This window comes from Papaver somniferum, chromosome 6, assembly GCF_003573695.1.
Source record: "Papaver somniferum cultivar HN1 chromosome 6, ASM357369v1, whole genome shotgun sequence".
Classification (NCBI taxonomy): domain Eukaryota; kingdom Viridiplantae; phylum Streptophyta; class Magnoliopsida; order Ranunculales; family Papaveraceae; genus Papaver; species Papaver somniferum.
The window spans coordinates 58218390-58245559 of record NC_039363.1 but is presented as its reverse complement, the minus strand read 5'-3'; the positions used below and the strand labels follow the sequence as shown (position 1 = coordinate 58245559).

General features: G+C 36.2%; 1 protein-coding gene across 2 annotated transcripts; it reads right to left on the bottom strand.

Annotated features, from left to right (window-relative positions):
- Positions 1 to 5985: 5985 nt before the first annotated feature.
- LOC113287665 (protein MOR1-like) lies at positions 5986 to 22959 on the bottom strand. 2 transcript variants are annotated; one of them, XM_026536481.1, is made up of 53 exons: positions 22632 to 22959; positions 22368 to 22473; positions 22132 to 22255; positions 21040 to 21119; positions 20777 to 20954; positions 20570 to 20634; positions 20299 to 20381; positions 20069 to 20154; positions 19856 to 19969; positions 19147 to 19266; positions 18461 to 18563; positions 17608 to 17744; positions 17417 to 17482; positions 17133 to 17250; positions 16973 to 17013; positions 16557 to 16622; positions 16325 to 16423; positions 16108 to 16213; positions 15656 to 15768; positions 15470 to 15557; positions 14807 to 14907; positions 14520 to 14627; positions 14323 to 14428; positions 14143 to 14222; positions 13906 to 14055; positions 13465 to 13540; positions 13175 to 13299; positions 12970 to 13080; positions 12726 to 12875; positions 12563 to 12637; positions 12380 to 12461; positions 12181 to 12305; positions 12006 to 12107; positions 11859 to 11933; positions 11662 to 11757; positions 11479 to 11580; positions 11245 to 11346; positions 10905 to 11087; positions 10677 to 10788; positions 10316 to 10392; positions 10143 to 10222; positions 9814 to 9879; positions 9586 to 9712; positions 8845 to 9045; positions 8595 to 8753; positions 8343 to 8501; positions 8093 to 8190; positions 7800 to 7956; positions 7596 to 7712; positions 7392 to 7487; positions 7199 to 7270; positions 6826 to 7105; positions 5986 to 6736 (listed from the first exon to the last, which is right to left on the bottom strand). In XM_026536481.1, the coding sequence occupies exons 1-53, from the start codon at positions 22789 to 22791 to the stop codon at positions 6453 to 6455; spliced, it is 6087 nt and encodes a 2028-aa protein (XP_026392266.1). In that variant the 5' UTR covers positions 22792 to 22959; the 3' UTR covers positions 5986 to 6452. The 2 variants fall into 2 exon arrangements, with proteins under 2 accessions (XP_026392266.1, XP_026392267.1); XM_026536482.1 differs by having other exon boundaries at positions 13175 to 13296.
- Between the last annotated feature and the right edge of the window lie 4211 nt (positions 22960 to 27170).

Sequence of the window (27170 nt, the reverse complement as noted above, 5' to 3'; positions counted from 1 at the left end):
TAATGTCAACGTGTTTCTTTTATTCTAATTTAACAACTGTATTCATCTTTGCACAACTTAATTCTCAAGGTATGATTCTCTGTTGTTTTGGTTGATTGAGATAATTTTTGTTAGCTTTTATCTTTAATTTTTGTTAATTTTTGTTAGCTTTTCATCCTTTGTACAACTCTATTCTCAAGGTATGATTCTCTGTAGCTTTGGTTGATTGAGATAATTTTTGTTAGCTTTTCTCTTTAATTTTTTGTTTAACATCAATGGATTCATGGTGCCTCGCGCCTAATATTTATGTCATTTATGCAGTTTAATTTCTCTTTGTTACTTTTCATTAATATTGTATTTTATTATCTCAATTTTGTTTTTTCATTTGCAGTCAAAAGATACTGATTAGATATGATTGCTATCTATTCATTTTATTCTTATGCTAGCTTTTCTCTTTAATTTTTGTTAGCTTTTCATCCTTTGCACAACTCAATTCTCAAGGTATGATTTTCAGTAGCTTTGCTTGATTGAGATAATTTTTGTTAGCTTTTCTCTTTAGTTTTTTGTTTAACATCAACGGATTCATGATGCCTCGCGCCTAATATTTGTGTCATTTATGCAGTTTAATTTCTCTTTGTTACTTTTCATTAATATTGTATTTTGTTATATCGATTTATCTCGATTTTGTTTTTTCATTTGCAGTCAAAAGATACTGATCAGATATGATTGCTATCTATTCATTCTATTCTTATGTTAGGTTCTTTTTAATACCATACCATTTAATTTATATTTTTTTACACTAAATTTTTTATTTTTCTCTGGACAGGGAATTTTCCAATTAGACTTTAACTTCTTCGAGCGAAAATCAGAGGATTACATGGAATGAAAATAAATGACGAAGAAAACGATGGTTCCATTGTTATGCACTTAACTTGGGTCAGTAAATAACATTTTTCAACTGTATTGCTACTGTTGTTAGAAAGTTCATACTCTTTGTTGGATTAGGGTCGTGTACATAAGAATAAAATGGATTAAAGTTTCTTGATTATGTATGTTATTCTTCAAATTTTTTGTATCATGTAAAACTTGAAATTACATTTCTTCACATTTATAACCTTTTGATGGTTTACAAAGTGCGTATTTGTTTATCTTAAATTCTTCACACATAGTCAAATAATGGTTATATGCAGTTGACATCTAAAAATAGTCATTCTCTTAGAAGATCATCTTAAATTCTTTATACATAGTCAACCATCTTGCTAATACTGAAATTTAAGAAGCCTCAAAACAAGCAACGCACAACTGGCTTATTGAAACTCACCTATAATCTTTCATTTTCTGATTTCAGGAGATTGTTTTTAAGTAATGAAGAAAGCGGTTTAGGGAGCAATACAGTAATACAATTTTTTTTGTGGGATGCGTCACTATATCTATATGTGTCGGGACTACACAACTTTTCATTGCATGCATTTTATCATTGATTCAAGTGAAGAAGTTTTGGTATTCCAGAAAGGTACAAGTCTAGTTTTTTCCAGAAGATGTGGTTCATATGCACATATGTGATTGCGATGACTAAATTATCGATTTTTTTAAGATTATCTTTGTTTAAGAGAGCTTAGTGCATAGGAACCCATCTACATTTTGCATCTAAAGATACCGTGACTAATACTTGATCCATTACCTATCTTTTACTATGTGGATATCATCTAATTCTTGAGCTTCTTTTATTTCATTGAAGATACCAACTAACCAAAGTCGGTACAAATATCTTACACTTTATAGAAGTTGATATAATAAGTATTTTAATATTCAATTGTATTGTCATGTTCATTTTATGCTAGCAAATTATAAAATTATGGATGTTTTAGGTCAATGTGTAATATCAGTTCCATTTGCAAGTTTTCACACCATTGATATTGGGTCTCTTATTTACTTCTAGGTCTCAAACGCATATGCTGATAAAGAGCATCTCTCTTATACATGTATCGTATTAGAGGGGGAAATTTATTTTGTTTGGATATGCAATTTTATTTAATGCGAGTCTTTCATTATTTGGTTGAGACAATAAAATTGTATTATTAATTTGCAAGGAAAATCATATTTGGCATATGATATATGCAATATCATCACGCGCGTCATATTTCACTGCTAAGAAAGATTCAAGGACGCTTCGTATCACTAATATCCAAGGGAATACTATAGGATTTAATGTTTTACATTTTATTTATTTATTTTTATTTATTTTTTTGTGACGCTGTAAGATGAGCGTTTTCATATGTTAGTTTAAACCATAAATGTATAGTTATCATTCTTTATCCACAGGTTTCATATTACGATATAACGTCTCTCAAACCTAGAACATTGTAGGGAATGATGACATTTAATGGTCGTAAAATGACTGGCTGTAAATTATATTAACCCAACTGATTAAACTTTTTTACCATGGGTTCGAGTATCACTAATGTATAACCATGCCAATTATACATCGATACAAGCATAAAGTCAATGTTCGTATTTTAAAACTGCGGTTCCAAAAATTAATGTAGATATAACACTTTTTAAGGATATGAAAGAAGGCTTCCTAACTCAGATTCAACTTTTTGAATTTCGAAAAAAAAAATTACTAATTTTTTTTTTCAACACAAAATGACAATCTATTTAAATGATGACTAAACTGCATTTGTAATTTGGAATGCAATCGACATTTTTTATTCAAACCTGGAATTTCTACGTGTTCCCTCTTGGGACATTAGGTTTTCAAGTTTGTTGGTATTATTTGCAACAACTATGAATGGACGCTTATCTCAATTACCATAAATGAAAACGGGTGCAGAGCCCACTGTATACACTTACATTGGATATCTTAATCACAAAAAAAAAAATACTTTCTGTTATATATATGTTAGTGTGCATCCATGTGGACATCCTAATCACCATTTAACAAGAAACCGATCCAGTTGATGTTAATGATATCGGTCAAAGCTTCGAATTCAGTTTGAGAAAGATTACAGTTCCCCCAAGTTTCCCACGCTCAACTCTTGGTAGTCTTACAAGAAAAAAAAAAGAATCTTACCAACACAAAAATAACTCACAGCCCCGTGCCGTGACGGCACGGCTCATATCCTAGTGCTTTATATATAGGGGAAATTAGGGGGAGACCAAAAAAAAAATATTCTCATTCTCAGGCCCATAATTAATTTTGGGTACTGTGACACCCATAATTATTTCTGTGACACCCATAATTATATGAAATTATTAAAAACTTCTGCATGACGGATTACGCATCTGCATGACTGAGTTATGCATCATGGGTATAATTGGCAACTCAACTTGGACATAACATATCTAAAAATCCTCACCTTAGAAATTTACAAGTTTTATATGGTTGGAAATCTTTTAAAGAGAGCTACACAACGAGTACAAACAACAATATCAAAAAAAAAATTTCATGAAAAAATCGGAGGTGATCATCGTTTTAGGCAAAATTTTCGAAAACTTGATACATAACCATTATGCAGCCACCAAAAAGGATGCATAACGCATTATGCAGACGCATAACGAATTATGCAACCATTTTCTCGACTGCATAACAAATTATGCATCTATAACAAGTCATGTACCCATTGTTTTCGCACCCTTCTTGAGTATAAAAAATTGATGCATAATGCAGTATATATCCATATTTACGGATGCATATCATGTTATGCATCTATTTTCTCGATGCATAAAAGATTGTGCGACAATTTTCTCGATGCATAATGCATTATGCAGTCATATTTTCGGATACATAACAGGTTATGCATCCATTTTCACGACTGCATAACATGTTATGTAGATATTATTGTAGGTGCATGACAAGTTATGCAACCTTATTTTTTGTTGGTTTCAATACTAACAAAAATGTTGTTGTATAACGTGTTATGCAATCATTTTTCGGTCTGCATAACACGTTATGCAACAAATTTTGTAGATGCATAACAGGTTATGCAACTGTTTTTAGAGTTGCATAACAGATTATTCAACCATTATGGACAACAACAACACCAATACATCTGTAGCTTTCCAACCAAAAACACCTATCCCTTTATTTCATCATCTTTACTTATACTACCATCAATACTTCTTTTTCTTCTGGTAATGTTGTGAATTGTATACGTTAAGTTGAAGATCATCGTAATGGAGGAATATTTACTAAGAGCAGCAACTAATTGGTTTGATGGGTCAACAGAAGATGATGCCGAGTTAGTAAGAGAGCTTTACTGCCATATACAAACCCATGATATCTGTGCCATAAACCTCCTTATCCTTGTTCATCTCAGGCTTCTAAACCACGCCTTGAGTCCTCAAACACAACCGAAAATCATCCCAGCAGTACACGGCTTAGAATGCCATCATATATGCCTCCTATTGTTATATCTCCTTCACTGACTCTCTGTAAATATTCATCAGCATCCCTGGAAAACAGCTGCAAAGAACCATAGCAACAATACATATCTTAAGACTGAACTTCATCTCAACATACAACCAAAATAAGTCCCGGACTTGGTCATTCCATCCTCATTCCTTGCTTGCCTGAACTGCCCTTTATTCAACAGCTCTAGTTCCGACGTAGCAGCAACACCAGCTCCTTCGCCTGAGAAAAACTTGACCAAACCCTTACAAACTTGAGCCACACCGCTGTCAACACTAATCCAATTCGAATCTCTGTAAACAGTTCATCATTCAGTTGTATAGAAGCAACATTTTACTGCTGAAATATCAGCTCAAATCGAACCCAGTTCAGCTCCAAACTCGGCTGCAAAACCACCAAAGCACAGGCACATCTCCTTTTTCTTGTTGCAATCAAAGTGCTCTCAAAAACCCATTGCTTCTTCTCATGAACAAATCTCAATTCCACTGACATCTTCACCAAACAGCAGCCATCATTTCGATACCCAAATTGACCTGCAAATTGAACTACAATCACCAGAACACAGCTTCTACTCAGGTCCAACTATTGGAGATATTGAGACAGCACTATCGGTTACAAGTCATCACCAACAGCAACACAATGATGAATCCAGTGACATGAGCATCTCAGTTTATTCTCTTCCTCAACTGCTCAAACACTAAACCCAATTTCATATTTCTTCACTTAAAACCCCCAATTCACAACAACAACAGATTATCTTCTAACCCTTGAAATTCATCTGAACCACCATTTTTCTATTAATCATCTGTTTCTCAAATCGCCGCTTTGAACTAAAATTCACCACCATTTCCATCTGAATCTCAGAAGCAGATTCAGAATCCGAGCTTCAATTTCTGAGCAACTCTTCTCTTTTTCTCGATCTGTAGCAGCATCAATTTCAAACCCTAGATGCAGCAACAGAGAAGAGATTAATCACAAACATTAACAGCATCACCATCTTCCAGTTCTAACTTGATTTCTTCATCGAAGGCAACGACAACCCCGGCTGTATAATCTGCTGGTAATTTGAGCGAAACACTAAAGAACCCATGAAGATAAAGGTCTTGTGAGACAAATCCTGAACCCGCACCAGAGATTTTAACGATTACTTCACAGTTGGAGGAACAGGAAAAAGAACTGAAGAAGAAGTGTAATTCGACCATTAAAACAGACGAAAACATAATTTTTGAAATTGTGGGTTTGAGAATAATTTTCTTCCAGAAAATGGGTGCGCGGCTGTGTTTTTCTGAGCGTGGGTTTCATAGTAGAAAAGTCTGGGAAAATGGGTCTCCCTGTAGTTTTCACTTATATATAACAATGGGAACACCCTAACTACCTAGTTGGGCCGCGCATTTATGTGCCATAAGCCCTATAACAAACAAAAGATTATTCTGATTTAATTGAAATTAATTTTCAAATTTGAGTGGATCGTTAGTTTTGTAATCAACTTTGAGACTTTTGGTAAATGTCTTTATTGGAGTTTGTAATACAACAAAGAAAAGGTTGTAAAATATTTACCTATCAAATATAATGAAGTTGTTGTCGAGAGAGAGATGTGATCAACGCTTATTTTTGGATTCTAAACGACACAAAATAATGCATCAAACTACATAAGACATTCTATGATTCAAACATTTACAAGAAATATCGACAACTTCCAAAATGTACGGGTAAGTTAACAAAACTTGGTCCTTAATCCTTGAGCACGATTGGGGGGGCAACAAGAACAGTGAACAGATATAGACTGCGTACATACTATTGCAACTACTCTACAACTCCCAACGAAGGGGACACGTACATATTACCAAGCACCCTTTGCTAGCCTCAGAATTCTTTCACAACACTGCAGCAAAAGAGATGTTGCCACATATGAATCAATTATATTTGCAAATAAAAGCACAAACTCTTCCCCAATCGGCAGGTCTCATTTCGCTCCTGCTTGCTAAGTTTCTTTCTGACAAGCTCATGGGGAGGATGACCCATCAGAACCAAGAATTTTCTCTTCAGTTCTATTTATCTGGCTCTATAACGGTTCCAGGGTTCCACTTTTAAGCCTCTCCATCCGGGCTTGGAGCCCAGATAATGCTTTTTCATCCATTGGTAAAACCGGTGTTTGATGGACGGAGAAGTCGTGTTGATCAACCGGGTCGGACTCACTGTGGGGATCTTGAGTATGTAGTCCGCGGGTCATATTGTTACCATTCATATACGTAAATTGCCTGTTCCCAGGGTCTGGGTTCCCTGAAGCAGCTGCCAACTGAATGCTTTTCATTCTTTCTCTGATTGCATCCAGTGTCCCACTTGATACTGCAAAATGAATTCCATTTTCATTGTTTAGTAGGCCTTAAGTAGGAGGGAGAGAGAGGGAGAGAAAGGAGGAGAGTGAGGGAGAGAACCTCCAGATTGAAATCTGTCATTTCTGTCATCCATCATATTTTGCCGCATCTCTGAAGGATCAGATATAGTGCTTCTTAAATTGCCAGCCCTGACATCCTCGATATGAGGAGGTGGTAGAGAGTCTTGCCTCACATTTAGAGATTTTGACTCATTTACGGACTGTGTATGTAATGGTGATAGGGGTGCATACTTCGGAGAAGAAAGATTTAAGGCAACTGGAGGAGGCGTTGACATTGGTACACTTGAAGGTGTTCTTCCAGCAGCAGCATTCTTTTCCATCTGCAAGATGACAATTAGGACAACCAATATTGATCAATACTTCCATATTTGAAATGCCAGGAAACAATGATCACCACAAAAAATTATGCATACCTGAGCTAACCCTTCTCTTATGTATGTCCGGAATGCCTCGCTCGCATTCTGAAGCTGGGAAAATATATCAACCTGGCATGGTCCCAAAAAATGAGAATTAACTATAGCAAGTCCAACGATCACAAAGATTAAAAAAAAAAAACTTAAGCCAGTAGCCCAGCAGTGATGATCCAGTGTAATTAAAGTAGTGTACCTTGGGGTATAGTTGAGTAATTCGGTATAATTCATACAAACCAATAGTGCAAGTCTGCTTGTCTCCAATCTTCTTAAATATTGCAGCAAGTTCTTGCTGTCAATTCATATCAATTTATGTTAAATAACAAAAATTATCAGTGAAACTATAGAAATGTTTATCAAAAGCAAATTAATCACGAAGAAGTTACAGAATTAACGAAACCTTAAGCTGTGCATCAGAAGAATTTGTAGCAGGTGAAGGACTATTGTTCGTAGAATCGCCCCAATGAGTTTGGCCAACAGGGCCTGACGGTGTTAACATCCTGGCTGCAGCAAGAGTCTGGTAGAGTAACCAAATTAGATTTCTTTGAGGTTGACACACAACTTCAAGTAGCGAACCCTACCCAAAACAGTAAAAAGATTGTACCTGAAGATTAAGGTCAATGTAAGCAAGAATGATGGGTTGAGGTTCCATGTCGATTGGAACCATAGAAAGATGACCTTTAATTGCCGTCCCACGAAGCTTAACTAGTTCATGTAACACAGTTTTGACCATTCTCAGTGGTTTGTCGTCAGCTCCAGCTCTGTTTGGTATTAAACACGAAATACAGTAGCATATTAACATCCATATTAAGTCAAGCATAAAAAATAAAACACAAGAGGCTTCTACTTCAAAAAAATTGGCAAAAATTTCAACCATCTAGCAATTTAAACAGGTACCTTCTTCTGATTTCTTCCATCCCTAGTCCTTGCAGATATACATGGATGCTTTGAAGAATGCGGTCAAGATCAACATCATATATCGTACTCTGAAGAACCTAAATATCATTGAAGTTTCATCCATCATATATCAGACACTAAACCAATTATGTCAGGAATATAACGTTTGCAACTCTAAACTGTACAAGATCATGCAACTCTAAACGTGAAAAGACAAACTTAAAGAAAGGAAAGCAGGGACAAAATTTACTTTGGTCAACTTGATCAGACATTTAACAACTAGGTCTGAGAACTTATGATTCCTTGCAGCAAAGGTCTCTGTCGACGCTGGTGATGGCCATCTTGAAGGGTCCAAAGGACGCAATAAATTAATCAGCACAACAAAGGATGATGTTCTTTCTGCATTATCCTGTATGTGAAAGCAAATGGTTCAAGATGAAGGTTTTAAAACTGATATGATATTTATGCAAATCCAGATGTATGTCAAACCCAACCCCCTCACCAGAATCTTTAGCATCAACACATTCAATGCTTTCAGAAGCTGGCTTCCGTCATCCATCAATGGAACCCTTTCATCTAAAAGCCAAAGAAGAAGCTCGGTGATGAGACTGTCGAGGGTACTCTCTCTTACCGCATGGGCAAGTCTTTTGTTCTGAAACGTCTGCAAGTTATATCCAATAAGTATGCCTCTCCAAACAGCAGAAACTTTTCACACGGGGTAAAAAGATTTAAACCCAGGATAAGAAGCATACCTGCATGAGTGTGTTCAGAACATATTTACATGATCGGGAAGAAGCCCCTGCCAGACTAAAGTTAAAGGTCTTGGCAACCTTAGTCGCCAAGCAGGATACAAGTTTATCAGCGTCTTTGACAAGATCATCCATTGCAGGGCTTTCAGGATCATTTGTTGCAACTGCCAGCTCATGGCAAACAACTTTCATGCCTTCAACAGACTGCACAAATCAAAGTAGTGTAAAATTCCATAACTAAGACACCCATTATAGCAGAGGCGGGTATATGTTTAGTCTCACAGAAAACAAAGGTTTGCCAGTTAACATTTCATAATGAAGTCTTTGAGGCAGGAAAGACATGACTAGATTCACAAACAAATGAACCACACCGTAAACCATGTCCTCCCGTAATCATGACATTTCTTTAGCTCATCCAGTATGGAAAAATAAAAAGTTAAAAGAATAAGAGTCTGGAGATCATAGAGGTCGAGTTCAAGAATGAAACTGCAGATTAAGATCATACTCCTATATCATATTATTGCCGATCTAACAAGCCTGTGAACAGAATTATCCCCAAATATCAATTTTACTGTGTACTTTCTACTTAAAAGTGAAACTGAAATAAATTCGAGAATGAGTTGTCACCAGAAGCATCTTTTAACATTACATTTAAACTATACTTATCATGAAACCGCAAAAATGAAGACTATAGTTGATATTACGGAAAGCATATCTCTCAAGAGCATCAGGACATAAACAAACCTGCTCAGGAGAACCATATAATATAATATCCAAAGCTTCATTCCAGTCCGTTGGTCCATTAGGAGTTACAAGTGAACGGGGTGATATATGCCTGTCCACATGAGGATCGGCATGGACAATGCTTTCCCTGCAGATGAATAGGATTAGAATTTCAGAACAAGAAAGACCATAAATTACAGCGTTGCCTGAAAGTAAGTAACTTTTATTGGTCCATATTGTATTCAATACCTAGCAAAAACTTGTCCTGAAACTGATCGAGACAGAATTTCTCCACTCTGCTCTGCAACATCTGCCCTGGAATCCGTATGGGAAAAAATATATACGATTATATCATATGAAAACTTGAGTTACTGGTATGGTATTCTCAGATATCTATATCGCGGAATTTTGGTACCTAGGCTACCTATGTTTCCCACTTGGTCCTCTTGTAACGAAAATAATTTGACATCTCTATGTTCCAAATACATGTTATGCAGGTTAGACTTAGCAAAGTTAACAAAATTGCAATGCGTGTATTTCAGCAAAATATTGCAATAATACGGAAAGCAAATACACACCCGTTATCCCTGACAGAACGTCTCAAGGCTGCTCTAGCTTCGCCAGGTTTTCCCTCTTTCCTCTTGTCCATTTCTCGGGCCTACACCACAGCATATCCACAAAGTTAATAACAAAAAGAAAAAACAGAACTTGAGGACAGAAAGTGCAGCTGTTCAGGTGTATGATTACTAACCTTCCACTTAAATCTATCATCCAACATGCTCTTTTGAGCATCTGACACCTTACCAACATATTTCCAAACATCATCCCCTATACCAAAAAAAAAAAATCTATATAGTTATGACCAACCAATTACAACAACATCGGGGGTGCAAATCTACCACATCCAACTCCGAAATAGGTGTGATTTTCCAAAATGAAAGTATGGAATCTAAGACTAATATAAATGGGCTAAGATGGTAGATAATAAAACATAAAGCAGACTCTGAGTATCAGCAGCTCGGAATGCAAAAACATAATGAGCTAAAGGTTCATAAAAAATATAACTAAACCTCAAAAAAAATTACTTAAAGAAAACTGGAATAGGCATTTACCGAGATTTTTATAAGCAATTGCCATGGTATTTAAAGCAGCTTTCCTAAGTTCACCATCTCGTTCTGACGTCAGAGCCGCAACAAGTTGCAGAGATTTTAATTGACCACTTATCTGGTTAGAGTGAATAGTTCAAGTAAGGAGATCGCTACTGATAATATTAAAAGAAAATTATAGGGAAAAGCGAAATAGCTCTAGGAACTAAGCACCTTTAAAGACTATTAACTTACCTCGGCACTATGAGCATCCATCAAGAAACCAATGAGATCAACACATTCTATCCGAGACCGGTTGTTTTTGGAGCGCAGACCCTCCAAAATATAAGGAAACAGCTTTGATGCAGAATACAGGGAAGCAATTTGCTTTGTCAGCTCTCGCATTTTTTCTCGCACCTGAGCAATATTATGTCCTGACTGAAAACAGAAACAAAACCAAGAATAGCAATTAAGAAGGTTAGATCCTCTTTAAAAAAAGATGCTGAATAAAAGGAATAATGATGTCACGCTAACAATATATTGCATTAATAAATCCATAACAAAAGCCATCCAAGCTAAGTTATACAAATCACACCTTCTCCATTAGACATGGAAGAAAAATTGCTGCTTCTGATTCAGTCAGATGATAACCCTCATCTTTCAGTGCATCAAATAATTCAGGTAAGAACTCCAGTACCTGTTTTTATTTGAAAATTTTTAATGTATTCAGATACTATAAGATGAACAACCAACATTTCCGTTACCGAGTGGATGCTGAATTTGAAAACCTTAAAAACTAAATATGACATCGAACGTATTAGAGGAGTACCTTCAACAAGCATGTTGTGTTCGACTCACAGAACCGCAGAACAAACCATTTCAAAAGTATATCAAGAAGTTCGACCATATCCTTGGCACTGGATGGAAGAGTCTGTAAAACCAACAGAAAATCTGACAGGGCCCTTATAACTAACAGTATTCGATATGAATAAAGAAAAAAAAACAAGCCTACCTTGTGTAACAATTCAAGCCCATCAACTTGTTTTTTGAAGTCTGTGCTCAGAAGTCGTCTGTGAAGGTCTTCCCTGAAGTATTTCATGAAATCGTTCTGAAGCAAAGGTTCAATTCATATTCACAGCATTAACGATGATAAAGAAAGTTTGATAATTTCACTAAACATAAAGAGTCTGTAGATGTCCAAACGGAAACCTCGAGATCTTGAATTTGCTCCAATCGAAGTTCCTCAAATTTAAATCTGCGTACAACCATTCTCTCCCTCTCTTCCTGCAGATACATATTTCGGGTCACAATGATATGAAAGTTCACCTTCACATAGTATAAATAGTCCAAACATACCTTGTTTGAGTCTTTGATATTGAACAAAGCCTGAGACTGTAAGGCAAGATCGTGAGCAGAAGCAACGGATTCAGGCCTGGAACCCTTAACAGGAACAGCTCTCTGTTCAAGGAAAATGAAAGAATGAGCAATTGCTATCCAACAAAGTAGAGGTTCCCCAGCCCTAATGACATACCAAAGAACTGCCTTTGCTCGCATGCTTCCCACGATCTCCTGGAGCATTCGAGGCAGATTTTCCAATCTTTGAACTATTTTTTGATGCACCACCAGTTGAAGTTCCTTTTGCAGGTTCAAATGTTTCTGGAAAAAGAGCACTTTAACACACTAACATGCAACTAAGTCAAAAACAGAAAAGAAGGGGAGTGAGAACACACCTTGGAATGCTGCAGATGGGTTGAGTCGTTCAAGAATCAGAGCTACAGCAGGTCCACGTATATCTCTCAATGTCTTGGTCACCTGAAATAAAAAGGTTCAATCGACTGTACCATTGACAAGACTGCCAATATCATATTTGCACAATTTACAGAACAAGACATCTGAGAATTCTAGCCACATACTACTTCTTGTCCAGAAACTCTGACAACTTCAACAATACATGCTTCTGCAGCTTTCCGAACTTCTGATGATTTATCCTAAAATGATGCACACACAGGCAGAGGTAAATATTCGGATACAACCTAGGGTAATTGAAAACTCAAAGCATTTCTAATACAATAATACCGTCAGAGCAATTGCAGCTGGTTTCAATAGTTGCACAGCATCAGATGATTCGTTCATTCCAGAAAGATGCTTTGATAACCAATCAAAAAGATCTTTTTTGCCTTCCGCGCCTATCTTTGGTTCAGCAAAAGCTCCAACAATGTATGGGACCTACAAACCCAGCATATGAAAATACTAAATAAACAGCAAACAAGTTGAAGATGCCACAAGAGAAGAACAACAAAAAATTGACAGCAGTATTTACCATCTTATCAAGTTGGACAGCTGCAAACCAGGCATCTAAGGCATTCACAGTGCATTCCCTCATGTGTTTTTTATTGTCACCAATGCATTTCAGAACATCTGATAAAATACCCTGTACCGAACCAAAATTTTCAAGTTATGTGGAAACCTCCAAAATAGGAGGAAAGAATATTAGTCTCGTATTTATAAGAAGTTAAATAATAAACCTTGCTAGCCTTTTCAACTGCCAGGCCCATTGCAGATGCAACCCCTCCAACAGTTGACAAGGTTGTCATCACTAAGTTTTTGTTACTGTCATTTAGCCGGCCTCTAAGAGCAGCAAATAACTCTGCTGATGGTTCCATAACAAAAACAACAGTTAGATAAAGAATATTTATCACCAAACATGATTGTGTAGCTGTGTCAATGCAAAATATCCACCAAAATCATCTAACTGAACAACCACTTTCCAAGTTCAACAAGGCATGTAAGATGCAAATGCAATACAATGTCCTACCAGTTCCAGTAGGTTGTATGCGCTTATTGGCTTCTTCCAAAATCTTATTGACTGCTTCAATCGATTCCAAACGGACCTTGAATAAACAACAAAATAGGAGCAGGTTAACATCATGATCTTTTTTACGTTTTAATCAGTACCACCCTCATAATCGCCACATGCAAGTTTGCACGTCGGGAGGAAACAGACAGGTACATATCCATGTAGTTATGTAGTCAAGGCCATGGGACAGCGACAAGTCCCAGTAAATGAAAAAAAAAAAAGGGGTACAGCTGGTACAAATTTTGGTGGGCAGGGGTCAGGTCAACTTCAGCTAAAGGATTCGCAGGGAAAGCCATTCACAGTGCCCTTCAATGGAAGTCCAATCCCTCAGTTCATGGTTCGAACTTTTACAACACCAAATTCAACACAACGTGAAATGACTATGAACACATGATTTACCTTCCAGTCAGAGCTGCCCATGTTCTTTATTAGAGTAGGAGTTATTTTTGCGCTAATATCCTCACGAGGTAGACCATCTAAACCACCAGTAGATGCAGATGACGCCAAGTCTACTGCCTTCACTGCTTTTTTAGGAGCAGCCGCAGCACCCTGTTGCAAGAGGAAAAAATAAGCGCAAGAGGTAATATGTCGGGGAACTAAGAGGAAAAAACACAGTTAAGCAATGAGCTTATATACCTCGAATGGATTCTTTTCATACTCTGCCTCGAGTGTGCTAAGAAGTGCGGGCTTCACATCAGTCATAAACCCTTTGATATCTGCCACAAAAACAAATAAAAGATAAAATGCCGGAAAAATTAATAATCACAAACTGTACATCATAACAGGCCACAACAGGAGAAAAAAAAAAGTGATCACCTGGGCCAACAAATTTATGTAATGAACCAATCAGCTTAATAGTTGAATTTCTTGTGGCAGCCGTACTTGACTGCAGTCCAGTGTCTTTACAGAAATCAATCAAGTCCTGCAAAAAGAATTCATATCATTAGAGGGGGTACTGTGTGTATCTGTGAAGTGTCATGAGAGCATATGGTTGCAAAGAAAGATGGACACACCTTTAACTTTAAATGCAAAACACCAAAGTCTTCGACTGCAGATACCATCCATGCAATTCCTTCACTGAGAACCTTAGGGTTCTTGTGGTCTTTCATTATTTTATACAGCTACAAAGAGCAGAAAATGCAAGCATTTATAATCAGAAGACGGATAACCAAAGGAAACAATTGCTATTTCTTGCAAATAAAAAATGAAGTCGAGAAACAAAATACTGATATCCACCTCCTGTAAACAGTTGGGAGCTAATATATAACTACAGCTAATCCAAGCTGGCAGTTTAACTTACTCTCTCAAAAACAAATCCAGGACCAACTGCCTCTGAGAAAGTAGTAAGACACTTCATTGCATGGACTCGGGTCTTAATATCTGCTACACGCTCACTTATACCTGATAATAAAGAGCAGTGAGTATATCAAGTCCACTGCATGCCGTAAAATGGAGCATAGAGAAAGTGAGAAACTATCCAAATAGATACATAACCAACAAGCAACGAACAACAGAACGCCGTCATGGCCATAATAATACATATTACTTCCAAGTAACTATATGCTTTATTTTTGATTAGCTGTGTTTTAGAACTAGAATTATTGCATTTAGCAAGCAATACATCGATTTGTAACTACATGTTACATTCAATCACAATTTTGTGCAAGTACCAAATCTAGCATGATAACGTGCAACCCTATTAAACTGTCTACGAGCGTTGAGCATAGTGCTGCGAGGGTGTCTGACACGATAATATATCAATAAAAAATTGAGTATCCTCGTTTCCAAGGCACGAAAGTTTATGGCGAAGAAACACAAGTAGTGGTTCTCAGAATTTAGTCTAAAACACAATTGCTGGTTAAGTTGATTTAATATCAACTCAAAATTTAGTCCCCTCTATAAGTTTAGGCCCAAATTTACAAAATGCACCTTCTGGTAGTATAATGTAATGCCAAATACTTACCAAGAATGCAAAGCACAACACATTTTTTTGGGAATTTTGATACTGTGGCAGCTATATGCGTAATGACTTCAATAACCTGTTGCTGAACCTGCAACAAACAAACGAAGGCAGATGAAAATTTGTCGTGATCCCAAAAAAATGAACAAAATGTTGTTTGGCCAAATATAAAAGGAATAAACAAAGTACCTGAACATTTTTCTCATTCCACCCAGGAATATTACACAGCAGACGAATCAAAATCTCAGCTGACTTGTCAAGTTCTTGAAGACCTTCTACTTGCTCTTTCAGAGCAACAATTGCTGCATCCGGATGTAATTAATTTAATATAGCCTCGAGAAATTTAAAATAATTCATATCAATAGTAAAGAAAAGATGCACAATCCATTTTTACAACATTTGCATTAAGATCTCTAAGAAATTGAAACAGAGCAATGCAAAAGTGAAAAGACAATTATGTCTTTACCACAAGAACTCTATAATAGATCGAGCTTGGGACTACAAACTTTAGCCTTCATAGTTAACATACATATTAAAGACTGAAGCATTCGGCATTGCTGCTAAATAAATGACTCCAAATAGAATGAAGTCTAGAGATCACAAAAACACAAAAGAAATTATAAACAAAAGAAAAATCAAACCTTCCAGCCGTTCCTTCCATACACTACTCTTTAATTGAGAAATCGTATCTGCTTGCAACAGGGAACCTAATCTGCTCTCAATTTCATCTAGACTCATATCTGCAGGCTGAAAACATCGCACAACCAAATTGTAATGCTGCAAATTCTAGGATCACAAACAGTGGCACCTTTATGCAACACAAGTCAGCAATTAGGACACGTCTAATTGATGCTTTACCTCAACATCTTCATGTTCAACTACTGCAGAGGGTTTCGCCTGTCCACTTCCACTCTTGCTGGCTCCCGGCTTCGTTGAACCACTCTTCTTAGCAACCGCCTAATAAACCATGAAAGTGGCAAAAGAAAAATCTAAGAAAAAAAATGAAGCATTTACGTGTAAACTTATTATCAGCAATGTCATAAATACATTTTATAATAACAAGACAAATTGATCAAAAGAAAATACTAACAGCAGCTTGAACGACCGGTTTCTTCCCACTCAGCATGCTTGCAGCTGATTTTCGAACAACTGCAGTCTGTAAAGAGATAGTAGTTCAGTGGAGAATCTTTAGTTTTAACTAAGCAGCTTTAACAAAAACAAAGCAGCGGCAAAATTGTGCTCAAAGAACTCAATGAAAGCACTCTAACATTGGCACAAAAAGCAGAACTTCTGTTAACGAATATAAAATTGTAAGTATTTAATAATTAACAGCAGTATATAGGTTATACATAGAACAAAAGCACGGACAAGGGAACAAAAATTTGTAGACAACAGACAATAAAAACGAGATACATAATACATAATATAACAACTGCATGATCATCACAAACTCAAACCATCAAATCAATAAGAAAATGAACCTCCAACCAAAATAATTTAACCAACCTCTGAAGATGAGATGCCCCCACCTGATCCTGATGCTGGAGCTGGCGTATCACAACAAAAAAAAAGTTAGGCAGTGCAAGCATCCAAGAATTCATGAGGAAAACAAAATAACAACCAAAAGTAGCAAACAGCAGAAAAATAAAATTAGAATCATCCAAACCTGAGGCTGTAGCAGGAACAAGGCCACCTTCTGAACCCGCAATCATTTCGGTAAGCTTCTTTTTCCTAACCTCGTCAAGTTTTTCCAATGATCTTTCTAAAGGTCTCATTCCAACAGACTGCAAGGGTAAAAACAAGGCAGCAATGTAAACATTCTGATACCAAAAGGAAACTCAGGAGGCTCAAATAATAATCATTTGCATGCTTCATTCTCCAGTTCCCCAAAATGCTTCAGATTTTTACAATGAAAAATAAAAACAAGAAACAAAACACAGCTGTACCAACCTTAGCAATTGCTGCCAACACGGAAAAAGATGCATCTCTAACATCTGGGGTTCCGTCATTCAGACACTACATTTGACAGGATTACTTATATCGTGAGATTTCACATGCAGAAATTTATACTTTTGTCAAGGCTGAGCCAAGAAAGAATCTGGACTACATGCTATTATGTAGAAAGTTTAAAACAAACTGACCTCCATACAGATGGGAACGTAATCCTTGTGCAATTTCAGAACCACAGCCTTGTTGCTTGTTTCAGTACAAAATGTGACCCAATTCAAAGTTAAGGAACGAACAAGAGGAACTTTGTTTTTTACAGCTGTCTTAACATCTGCATGGACACATAAAACAAAACATTTATTGAAAATATCAAATAGCATTTCAATGTTACCCGTCAAAATAAAAGTTGACTTGAAATATCAGAACTAGAAAAGGCCCGTAGAAAATGATTACTACGATGAATGAATACAAGAACTAGAAAGACCAACAACAAACTTCAAATACTTCAGGTCCAGCTCATGCAAAAGTCAATCAAACTATAATTTCACATGAAAAAACTTTTAAAGGGACAAATCTAATGGTTGACAAAAGCTTTAGCTAGTCATGTTAAAAGAAAGATTCGTGACCAATAAAACAAACAGCTCCTATTAAATTAAATTGTGGAATACATAAATACTTCACATTATTATCATGGAATTGGAAATAGCAATTTCACGTCAAACGAACAAATATATTGCACCTCGTCATTAAATATATTGCACTTCAACAAAGTCACTAGTTTCCAAGATTTGAAAACAACCATCCCCAAAAAATATCCAATCTCCACAAGAAGAAGTGGATGAATCATCCTCGGGTGTCTACATAATTAAAAGGGGCAGGCAGCTGGACTCAGACATAAGCAGATACTATGGGTCAAAGGGTTCAAGATATTGAGCGTTGAATGCAAAATATCAGCAACCACTTGTATCCTGTTTAGCTGGCAGTGTTCAGTTAGCAATGAGCTAATAAGAAAAACATACACGCAAAGTAGCAACTTTAACAACTTACCTTCAACAACATCTGGAAGAGTAAAGCACCCAGCTTTGTGCATAGCTTGGAGGGTCTGACTGAGAGCTTCTGTTACAGTTGGTTTCTTTTCTTTAAGTTTTTCCTGGATGAAATAAAGAGAAGTGGATAAATCTTACAGAAATAGGCTACAAAACGATTTTGTAAAAGGCAATTTTGCTAAGCAGCAGCGGTCACCAATACCATTGCAAGAGCCATAACTAACAGAATAAAGCTACAAACTGGAAGGTTGTATGCCTAACATTCGAGTCTAAGGCGGGTGAGGTATTTAGATTGCCTAATCAGGAAAGAGTACTGTCCAAGGTTTAGCCAGCAGGCTTTGCATTGGATTTGTCATTTTAAAGGAAACCAGAAACAAGGATTGGAAAAGGGAGCCTTGTATCTCATCACTGGAATAGACATAGTCTCACAGACTCTAACTTGCTGCAGTTGCACTAAAATATGAACAATAATGTCACTCAACTTTTTTATACAACTTAAAAATCAAAAGTACCAAACTAAGCAATTGTGATACAGTTCTACACAATTGAAATAGTAAAACTGTGCACCTATGTTGAGCATTTGTACCAAAAACATAAATTGAACATTAATCATATTTCCATGAATGAAAGTAATCCCCCAATCTGCAGCAAGAGAAAACCTATGGTCTCAAGGAAGAAAATACTCACAAGCAAAACTGGCAAAATGAAACGTGAGCTTCCAGAAAAATGATTTCGTAGTCCGCTTGCAAGGTTTCCAATAGCTTGGATAGCTTCAACTGCTACAGCAATATTTACATCGGTAATAAGCTGCAAATGCAAACACACACTTAATAAACCTCCTACTTTTAATCAATAACCAAATACATCTTAGTAGCTTAATACTGACACAGAGCCAAGTGTATTATAAAAACAATCCCCAATATTCATAAATGCGTCATGCTAGTGAGATATTTAAACAAGTGAAAAATATATAACAGCTCATTCTGAACACGGGACACACCGACTCAATACTCATCAAGGCGGAGAAACAGGTTTTGCCAAGTCTCGCACAAATGTCATTCTAGCAAGATAACTTTATCATAAATCTTTTATAAAAATGCCTGATACTTGGATAACTACAGGTCAGGGGCGGAGCCACATGGAAGGGTGGGTGTGCAATTGCCCACCCAGCCCAACTGGCTCCCAAGCCCAATTATGATAACTTGAGCCAAATTTTTGGCATTTTAGCCCATTTGCATCCCCTAAAATATGTGTCGATTGGTAACCTGCCCACCCATTTACTAAAAGCTGGCTCCGCCCCTGCTACAGGTGCGGGGAAAATATATACAAACAGAAATTTTTACATTGACAATGCTCAAAAGAGCAACCCTTTAAGAAATGAAGTAAGAGAGGGAACCTTCTTGAGGGTACGGCAAACTTCACTAAAATCACCAGGAGCAATTCTTTTTGTTGAAGCAAGCTTAGTTAGCTCTGCCACAGCCTCCTTCCTTTCTGACCACTTGGTAGCTTTCTGAAATTAAATAGAAAAAGGCCAAGCATATAAAAGAAAGAGCAGAAAAGCTTAAGGAATTTCAATAACCTGTGTTAAATGTAATGAGAGAACACTAACCACTCCATCCCAGAACCCGGACTTCTCTAATGGAGTAAGAATATCAACAGGATCAACAAGTTCATACTCATCTATTTCTTGGGGAACTGACAAAAAAGAATTAACATCAGAAAACGCATCAATACAAGTTTGTGAAAAAAAATAAAAAAATCACAAAGATAAAATGGGAGCATTCAAGACCACTGACCAAGCTAAACCAGTTGAAAAATTCCATAAAGTTAATTTATTACCATCAGCAGCCGATTCTTCAGAAGGTCCGGTGCCAACAACTTCAGACACTGCTTCTGGTTCTGGCTCCTTGTCTTGCTCAGATCTAATAACAAGAAAGTGAATTAGGCCTACTAGATAATAGATAAGCATGATAAATTCGTGCATAACAACTAATCACAAACCAGCAAGCCAGAAAAAGTCCCAAAATTATTATGATAGGTTTCAGATTTTAAAAACTTAAGAAAATGAATCCCATAAAATTCACTCATTATGAGTGAGATGGCAAACCACCTTATCTTTCTAGTCGGCCTAGCTCCCGATGTAACATTGACAAGCTCCGCCTCCAGTTCTTTTTTCTTAAAAGAACAAATTAATAAAATATAAGTATACCTATTAAACTAACAAAACAGCAAAAATAAACACATGTAACAGATCAAAATTGCCATAAAACTCGTGTAAAAACAAAATAAAATAGAACTGCCATAAATTTATACCCACCATGGTGTCGCGCATTTTTTCAAACAAAATTGACTTCACTGGATCTTTTCCAATCCAACGACACAGCTCAAGTGTCAGTCCTTTAGAAGACGCGCGGACATTCTGATCTTGGTGGTCAAAAAGTTCAGGTAACATCTTCAAAATTCTTTTAGGAGGGACAACTTTAGACCCAAAGTCGCTGAATAAAAGCAAAGAATACAGTAATTCAGTTCACTTATCTCAAACAGATTATAAAGAAATTTAGACATAACCACTGTGCAGACCTTAAAGCTTGAAACATGACATCAATAGCTGGAACAACTGCTTTAGCAACTTTAGCCTTAATTGCTTTCTCCATCGAATCCTGAAAGTTAAATATACCTTGTAAGAAATTTATATGTTCCAAAAAGGGCAAAGTTAGACATAACAGAGAAGAGCAAAGTCAGACAATCATATACATGGAGACGTATTTGAACCTTGAATATATTAGAATACAGCTAGAAGGATTCTTAAGTATACCCAAAAAGGTGGGATGAGTTAACACCCACAATGAAAAGTTGTCATTAAATCTAGGAAGGAAGACAATCATAACCTCACTCATCATAACTCAACATCATTTAAGCTTGTTGTCCTTCGATATAAGCTAATCAAGCATAACACTTTTGCTATGAGTACCTGAAATAATCAGATTTCGGGAAAAAAATGACAGGAACTTTATTGTATAGGAAATGCCGTATAAGTTGCTGTGTTAAGAAATCAAGTAAAAGCTGATCCTGAGTATTAATGTTGAAACCTATTAAGTTCTCTCGTCTACTTGTTTATTTCAATTGCAATTCCTCTTCCTTTCTGGGAGTTTTAACAACAGAGTAATCGAGCTCTGAATCTCCATCTTAAGCAAAACAATTCAAGATATTTGTAGATGCAAATATAAAATTGATACATCATACACCAAGTCAGGACCTGGTTACATACTGCAAGAGCCTCCCTCTACTCAGTAGTGATATCCATGGTCCAAATCCTTATGCTTCCCCCAATGTGGTCCCCGGTGAATCAGATTCAAGTTCAGATGCTAGATGTTCAAAAGTAATGTGGGTTTACCGTGACTGTGAATCTATAATCTCTATGTAGTGAATCATGAATACCATAAATCTTCAAATCCACCATCAATTTACTACTTTTCCCTCGAAGATACGGGAAATGTCCCACTTAAATTAGAAATACGACAGACATTTTGGAAAAGGAAAGTTTGGGGCTTTACATCACTAAATATAACAAACTAGCATTAAGTTACAGAGTTCAATTATAAGTTTGCATAATCAACGAAATTCATCACTTTTAAAAGACACTGTTAGCACTACTAGAAACAACACTCTTACCAGGAATACGTCAGTGGCCTCCAACTCCACCCAAAGAAGAAACACTGCTTGTGACTTCTCCACTGTTTTAGGACGACCAGTGAGGCACTTTGCCACAATTGCATCACACACTTCTTTTGCATACCTGTAACAATATCAAAAGAGTATAAGATATCAGCTCAAAACCTAAATGCATGTATTACAAAAACAGAAGTTACCAATATCAACTAAAAAAACACTTCATTGTATTGTAGTACCTCCCAACATCGGCGTCGGCAGCTTTTAAATACGCGATTAGGGCATCTAAAGCTTTCTCTTGAACAGGAGCATTTGAATCTGCAACCGTCTTTCTAAACAATGGACCTAATCATAACAACAACAAACAACATCGGAGATCCATTAACTATGTACTATGACAACGCATTTCAAACAAACAGATCTATTAGACTCAAAATTTTAGAAAACAAAATAATCCACGATCTGTGCCCTAGAAATTCAAAATTTAAAATTGAAGAACTAACCGAAATCTCTAAGACGAGGATCTTTAGGATCGGTAATGGAATCACATAAAGCAGCAAGGTCGAGATTTCCATCATTTCTAACTTTCCAATTTTTATGTAATAATCGATCTTCCCATGGTAGTTTCTTCGCCTCTTTCAATAACTTCTCATCCTCGGACATTTTTGTCTCTCTTTTTAAAAACTATAACTTAAACCTAGCTGATAATATATCAACAGCAATAATTCTTTGATTTTGAAAATCAGAGAGAGAGAGAGAGAGTAGTTTTTTTGGATTATTTTGTATGCCGGCGAAAGCAGAATTAGGAGCGCCCAAATGAACCAAAAAAAAAAAACACTCTCTACGAAGAGAGAGAGGGGGGAAATGAAAAAGAAAAGGGGTAATTTGGAACGTACGTTATAATATGTGTTGTTGTGTGGTTTGTTAGGTTTTTAATAAGGGTCCCGTGAAGGTATTCAAAAAGGAGGGAAGAAAGTTAAAAAAAATGGAACAGATAAAATGATAAGAGTGAGTGAACACAACAGTCTACAGACTCTGCACAGGAAAGATCAAGGGGAGGATTAAAGTGGGAATTAACGTGTGTAGTCCCATTTGCTGGGCTTTGGACGCTCCAGTTGAACCGTCTCAGGTTTGGAACTGGCTAGTAGGGGTGAGGATGGTTGGATTTTCAACTTATCCACGTCCCATCCAATTCGTTACGGATTTTAAATCTACTATCCACATCCAATCTATCATCCAATGGATTTGCATCCGATTGGACACACGAATGAATAGATTAATGCGGATAATCCAATGAATTTGTTTTATAATTAAAGTTTATAATAAATAAACATATAAAGACATCGTAAGTGACTTCATCGATCTATACCTGGAAAATAACAATACACGGGTCATTTAAAATGGATAATTAGTCAATATATGATTAAACAACACAACACCATGTTACTGTTTTGTCACAAGTACAAGATATCACCATGACACGACCGCTCAGAGAAAGTTTTCTCAGGTAAAACGCTGCACATGCATGTATTAAAGACGGTTAATTTATCTTTACCATTCCAGAAGTCAAAACATGATAAAATGTAAACATATCTGAAACCTACTTCACATGTTTTCTAAAAAAATCCCAATTTGTAATCTAAGGGGTATGGATGTCCAACGGATTTTCAAAGTTGCACCTGGACCCTATCTGTAATCCGTTGGATTTCAAAAATCTCATCCGCATCCGACCCATTAGCGAACGATCTGGACACCCACCCGCATAAATACGGTTGTCCAGGCCAAATCCACGGATTCCGGACAAAATGCTCACCCCTAGGCCTAATTTACCAACACATAAGCGGGTTAGACTGGGTCTAATGGAGATTCCCAAAAGTTTCCACTCTAATATAATGTGGGGTCTTTCTGTTCACGTTCCCTATTCTCTGGGAATCCCAGCGGGAAAAGCTCGCGGACGGGTAATGGTTATTCATTTTGAAAAAGTTTAAAATGCACAGTGATTTCATAGAAGAAGAAATGGAGTTTTGCTTAAAAATCGTTTTGACTTAGGATTTGTGTAAATGGCGTCATAAAGTAGAAAACGAACAACCATTGTCCATTTCCCCCCACCCCCATCCCAAAACCAGACAACCATTGTCCATCCACAACATAAATAGAGAACCACCGCTGAAGCCAGCCTCTTCCTAAGCACGTGGAAAGTGACTTAGAAACAGTTTGAGAAGCACCGTAAGACTCGATCTTAGTCTTTTTCAAACGATTTAATCTAAAAAAAAAAATGATGACAAAACTACCTATCAAATATATTAGGTTTTCGTGATTTAGGTTAGTTTCATTTTTTTTTTCAGTTCCCAGTCGAAAAATGTCTTCATCTCTTTGTTTTTTGTGTTCGACAAATTCATCTATGTCCCTTTTTCGATCTTTTAAAGAAGAAAGTGAGCTTTATTGATAAAGCCACTGCAATTATCGGAGGAATCGAAAGATCATTGTGAGATTTTTCAATTTCGATCAAAATCTTTGTGAAATGATTTGTAATTTGCTGCACCAAATGGGAGCGAAGATGAAAACACCAGCTCACAGTCTAATGTTGTTGAATCAAATAGTATTAGTATTAAATCAACTGAAATAGACTACCAATGATGGATTTGAAGCAACAAGTGAAGATGATAGGGACAGAAAACAAAAAAAATAATATGTTCTTGCTCCATCTCCGTCTAACGAGGAATTATAACAGGTAAATTCAAGTTTGATTATGTTGTGAGAACTCAGTTAATTAAGGTTTTAATTTGGCTTTTTGAGATTTTGAAAACTCAAACACTTTGATTTCATATTAAATTTCTTTTCGGAATTCACAGTCGATGTTTAGATCTGCAGTCTTGAGATGATTCTCATCATTTTGAGTTAAAAATAATGCAAAAAATTCCGAAGAAAATTTTGCCGAACTTTTTTAAGGCTCCTGATTGAATTACGGTTTATCTTTTATCCTTAATCTCAATCAAAAATTTAATTTCATATTTATAATCAGCACAACCTAATTTCGACCCATTTAATCCTTTTCAAAAATGATTTCTATTAACAAGGTTTGCTATGGTTGATGGTTCAACTCCATCTGAGTTTCAATGTTATGTTTATTCAATATATCCTTAGGTGTGTGCAAATTGGTACACCGACGTAATTCTCATGAAAATAAATCTGTGTGTGGTTATGAATGGTTGATTTGTTACATGTTTTGTGGGTGTGTACATATTGATGAACCAGTGTATTTTCTATCAAAATAGGTCCATGTGTGTGTATGAATGATCAAGTTCATACATGCTTTGTATGTGTGTGCAAACTAGTGCACCAATGTAATTCCCATGAAAATAAATTTGTTTGTGGGTGTTAATGGTTGATTTGTTCCATGTTTTTTGCAGGTGTGTACATATTGGTACACCAGATAATCCAATGAAAATAAAAAATTTTGTGGGTATGAATGGTTGATTTGCTACAGGTTTTGTAGGTGTGTACATACTGGTGCACCAATGTATTTCTCGTGAAAATAAATCATTTTGTGGATATGAATGGTTGAATTATTTCATGTTTTGTAGATGTGTACATATTAGTGTACCAGTGTAATTATCTATGTGTGGCTATGAATGATCAAGTTTTATGCATGTTTTGAGGGTGTGTACATACTGGTGCACCAATGGATTTCTCATAAAAAGGTTGGTCAAGTGTGGGTATTAATGATCAATTTCATGCATGTTTTGTAGGTGTGTACAAAATGGTGCACATGAGAAAAATGACTGCATGAAGCTGATAGTGCATGTGTATTTATTTTATTTTTTGCACATGCGATGACTATAAAAAGAAAACTAAAACTTAAAAAAATGAAAATGAATATTGTGTATTCATATAGGTACTCTTTGTGTAGATGTCGTAAAGTGCTTTTTCAATATATGAAGTTTGTGAATATTTGGACGAGTGGTTCGAAACATAAATTGTATTTTAATTATTTTTATGTTATTTAAAATTTTCTGACATCATCATGAGTCACTTTGGACTAAATTGTAAATCATGAGTGTTATTAGTGTACTTTCCGTATTTGAAAGACGAGGGCACCCAAATACACCACAATCTTTCGAATATCAACCTAAAAGTCGGATACCAAGTGTAATCGTCTATGGAAAAAGTCGAAACAATACAACAACTAAGGTATTCACTTTGTGTGATCTTCTATGGATATGAAAAATCGAGACAAAACAACAACATAGTGATCACTTGATAATAGGTACAGTATTAAATCGAAACTGTAAAGGATCAATATCAAGTGACAATAATAACATACGTGTGTAATTTACTTAATTATAATGCGGAAATAAAGTAAATGACACATCAAGATTTTGTTAACGAGGAAACCGCAAATGCAGAAAAACCCAGGGACCTAGTCCAGTTTTGAATACTCTCAGAATTAAGTCGCTATAGAAAATCTAATACCAACTTCGTATAGTTGAGACCAAGTAGACTACCCATAACTACTTAGTTTCCTTAGTATCCATGTGCCTTCGACTTCTAGATTCACGCACGTGAATAACAAGTCCTTTAGTTCGTATTCCAAACATCAAAGGAAGAATTTGTTTGGCAACCACTCTAATCAATCTTTGGTATAAATATATTTTTTGAGTTGTTGAAAAAGGCTCTTCCGTTTAAACTAATAAAATCCTTTGTCTGGTTAGATCAATATAAACTTTGATTACCGAAATAACCAAATTATAGATTTGCAATCAACCAATATAGATCTCAAAGAGAAATTATAAGGTGATGTCGATCTCACGCAACTAGGCAATCAAGTTTATCAAAGATAAACACGATTCTAGTTGGATCCCAGCCGATCAAGGTTTGTGCACACAATTTACGAGATACGAAAACTAATAAGGAAAACTTCATCGTCTTCAGGTCTTCGTTTGTCTTCAATAATAACCTGCACAACACAATTTGAATCCTCTTGTGATCAATCACACACAGAACGGAGTTTGTTAACAATGGATTATCACAAGATGTCTTTA

Bases quoted from the DNA above. Each gene is read 5' to 3' on its own strand.
- LOC113287665 (XM_026536481.1), bottom strand. From the start codon at position 22,791: ATGTCCGAGGATGAGAAGTTATTGAAAGAGGCGAAGAAACTACCATGG. The intron at 14,628-14,806 runs GTAAGTTAAACT...TGCTCTTTGTAG, and splicing joins CTGGATTTGTTTTTGAGAGA to CTGTATAAAATAATGAAAGA. The intron at 14,223-14,322 runs GTGATCACTTTT...TTTTTGTGGCAG, and splicing joins ACATAAATTTGTTGGCCCAG to ATATCAAAGGGTTTATGACT.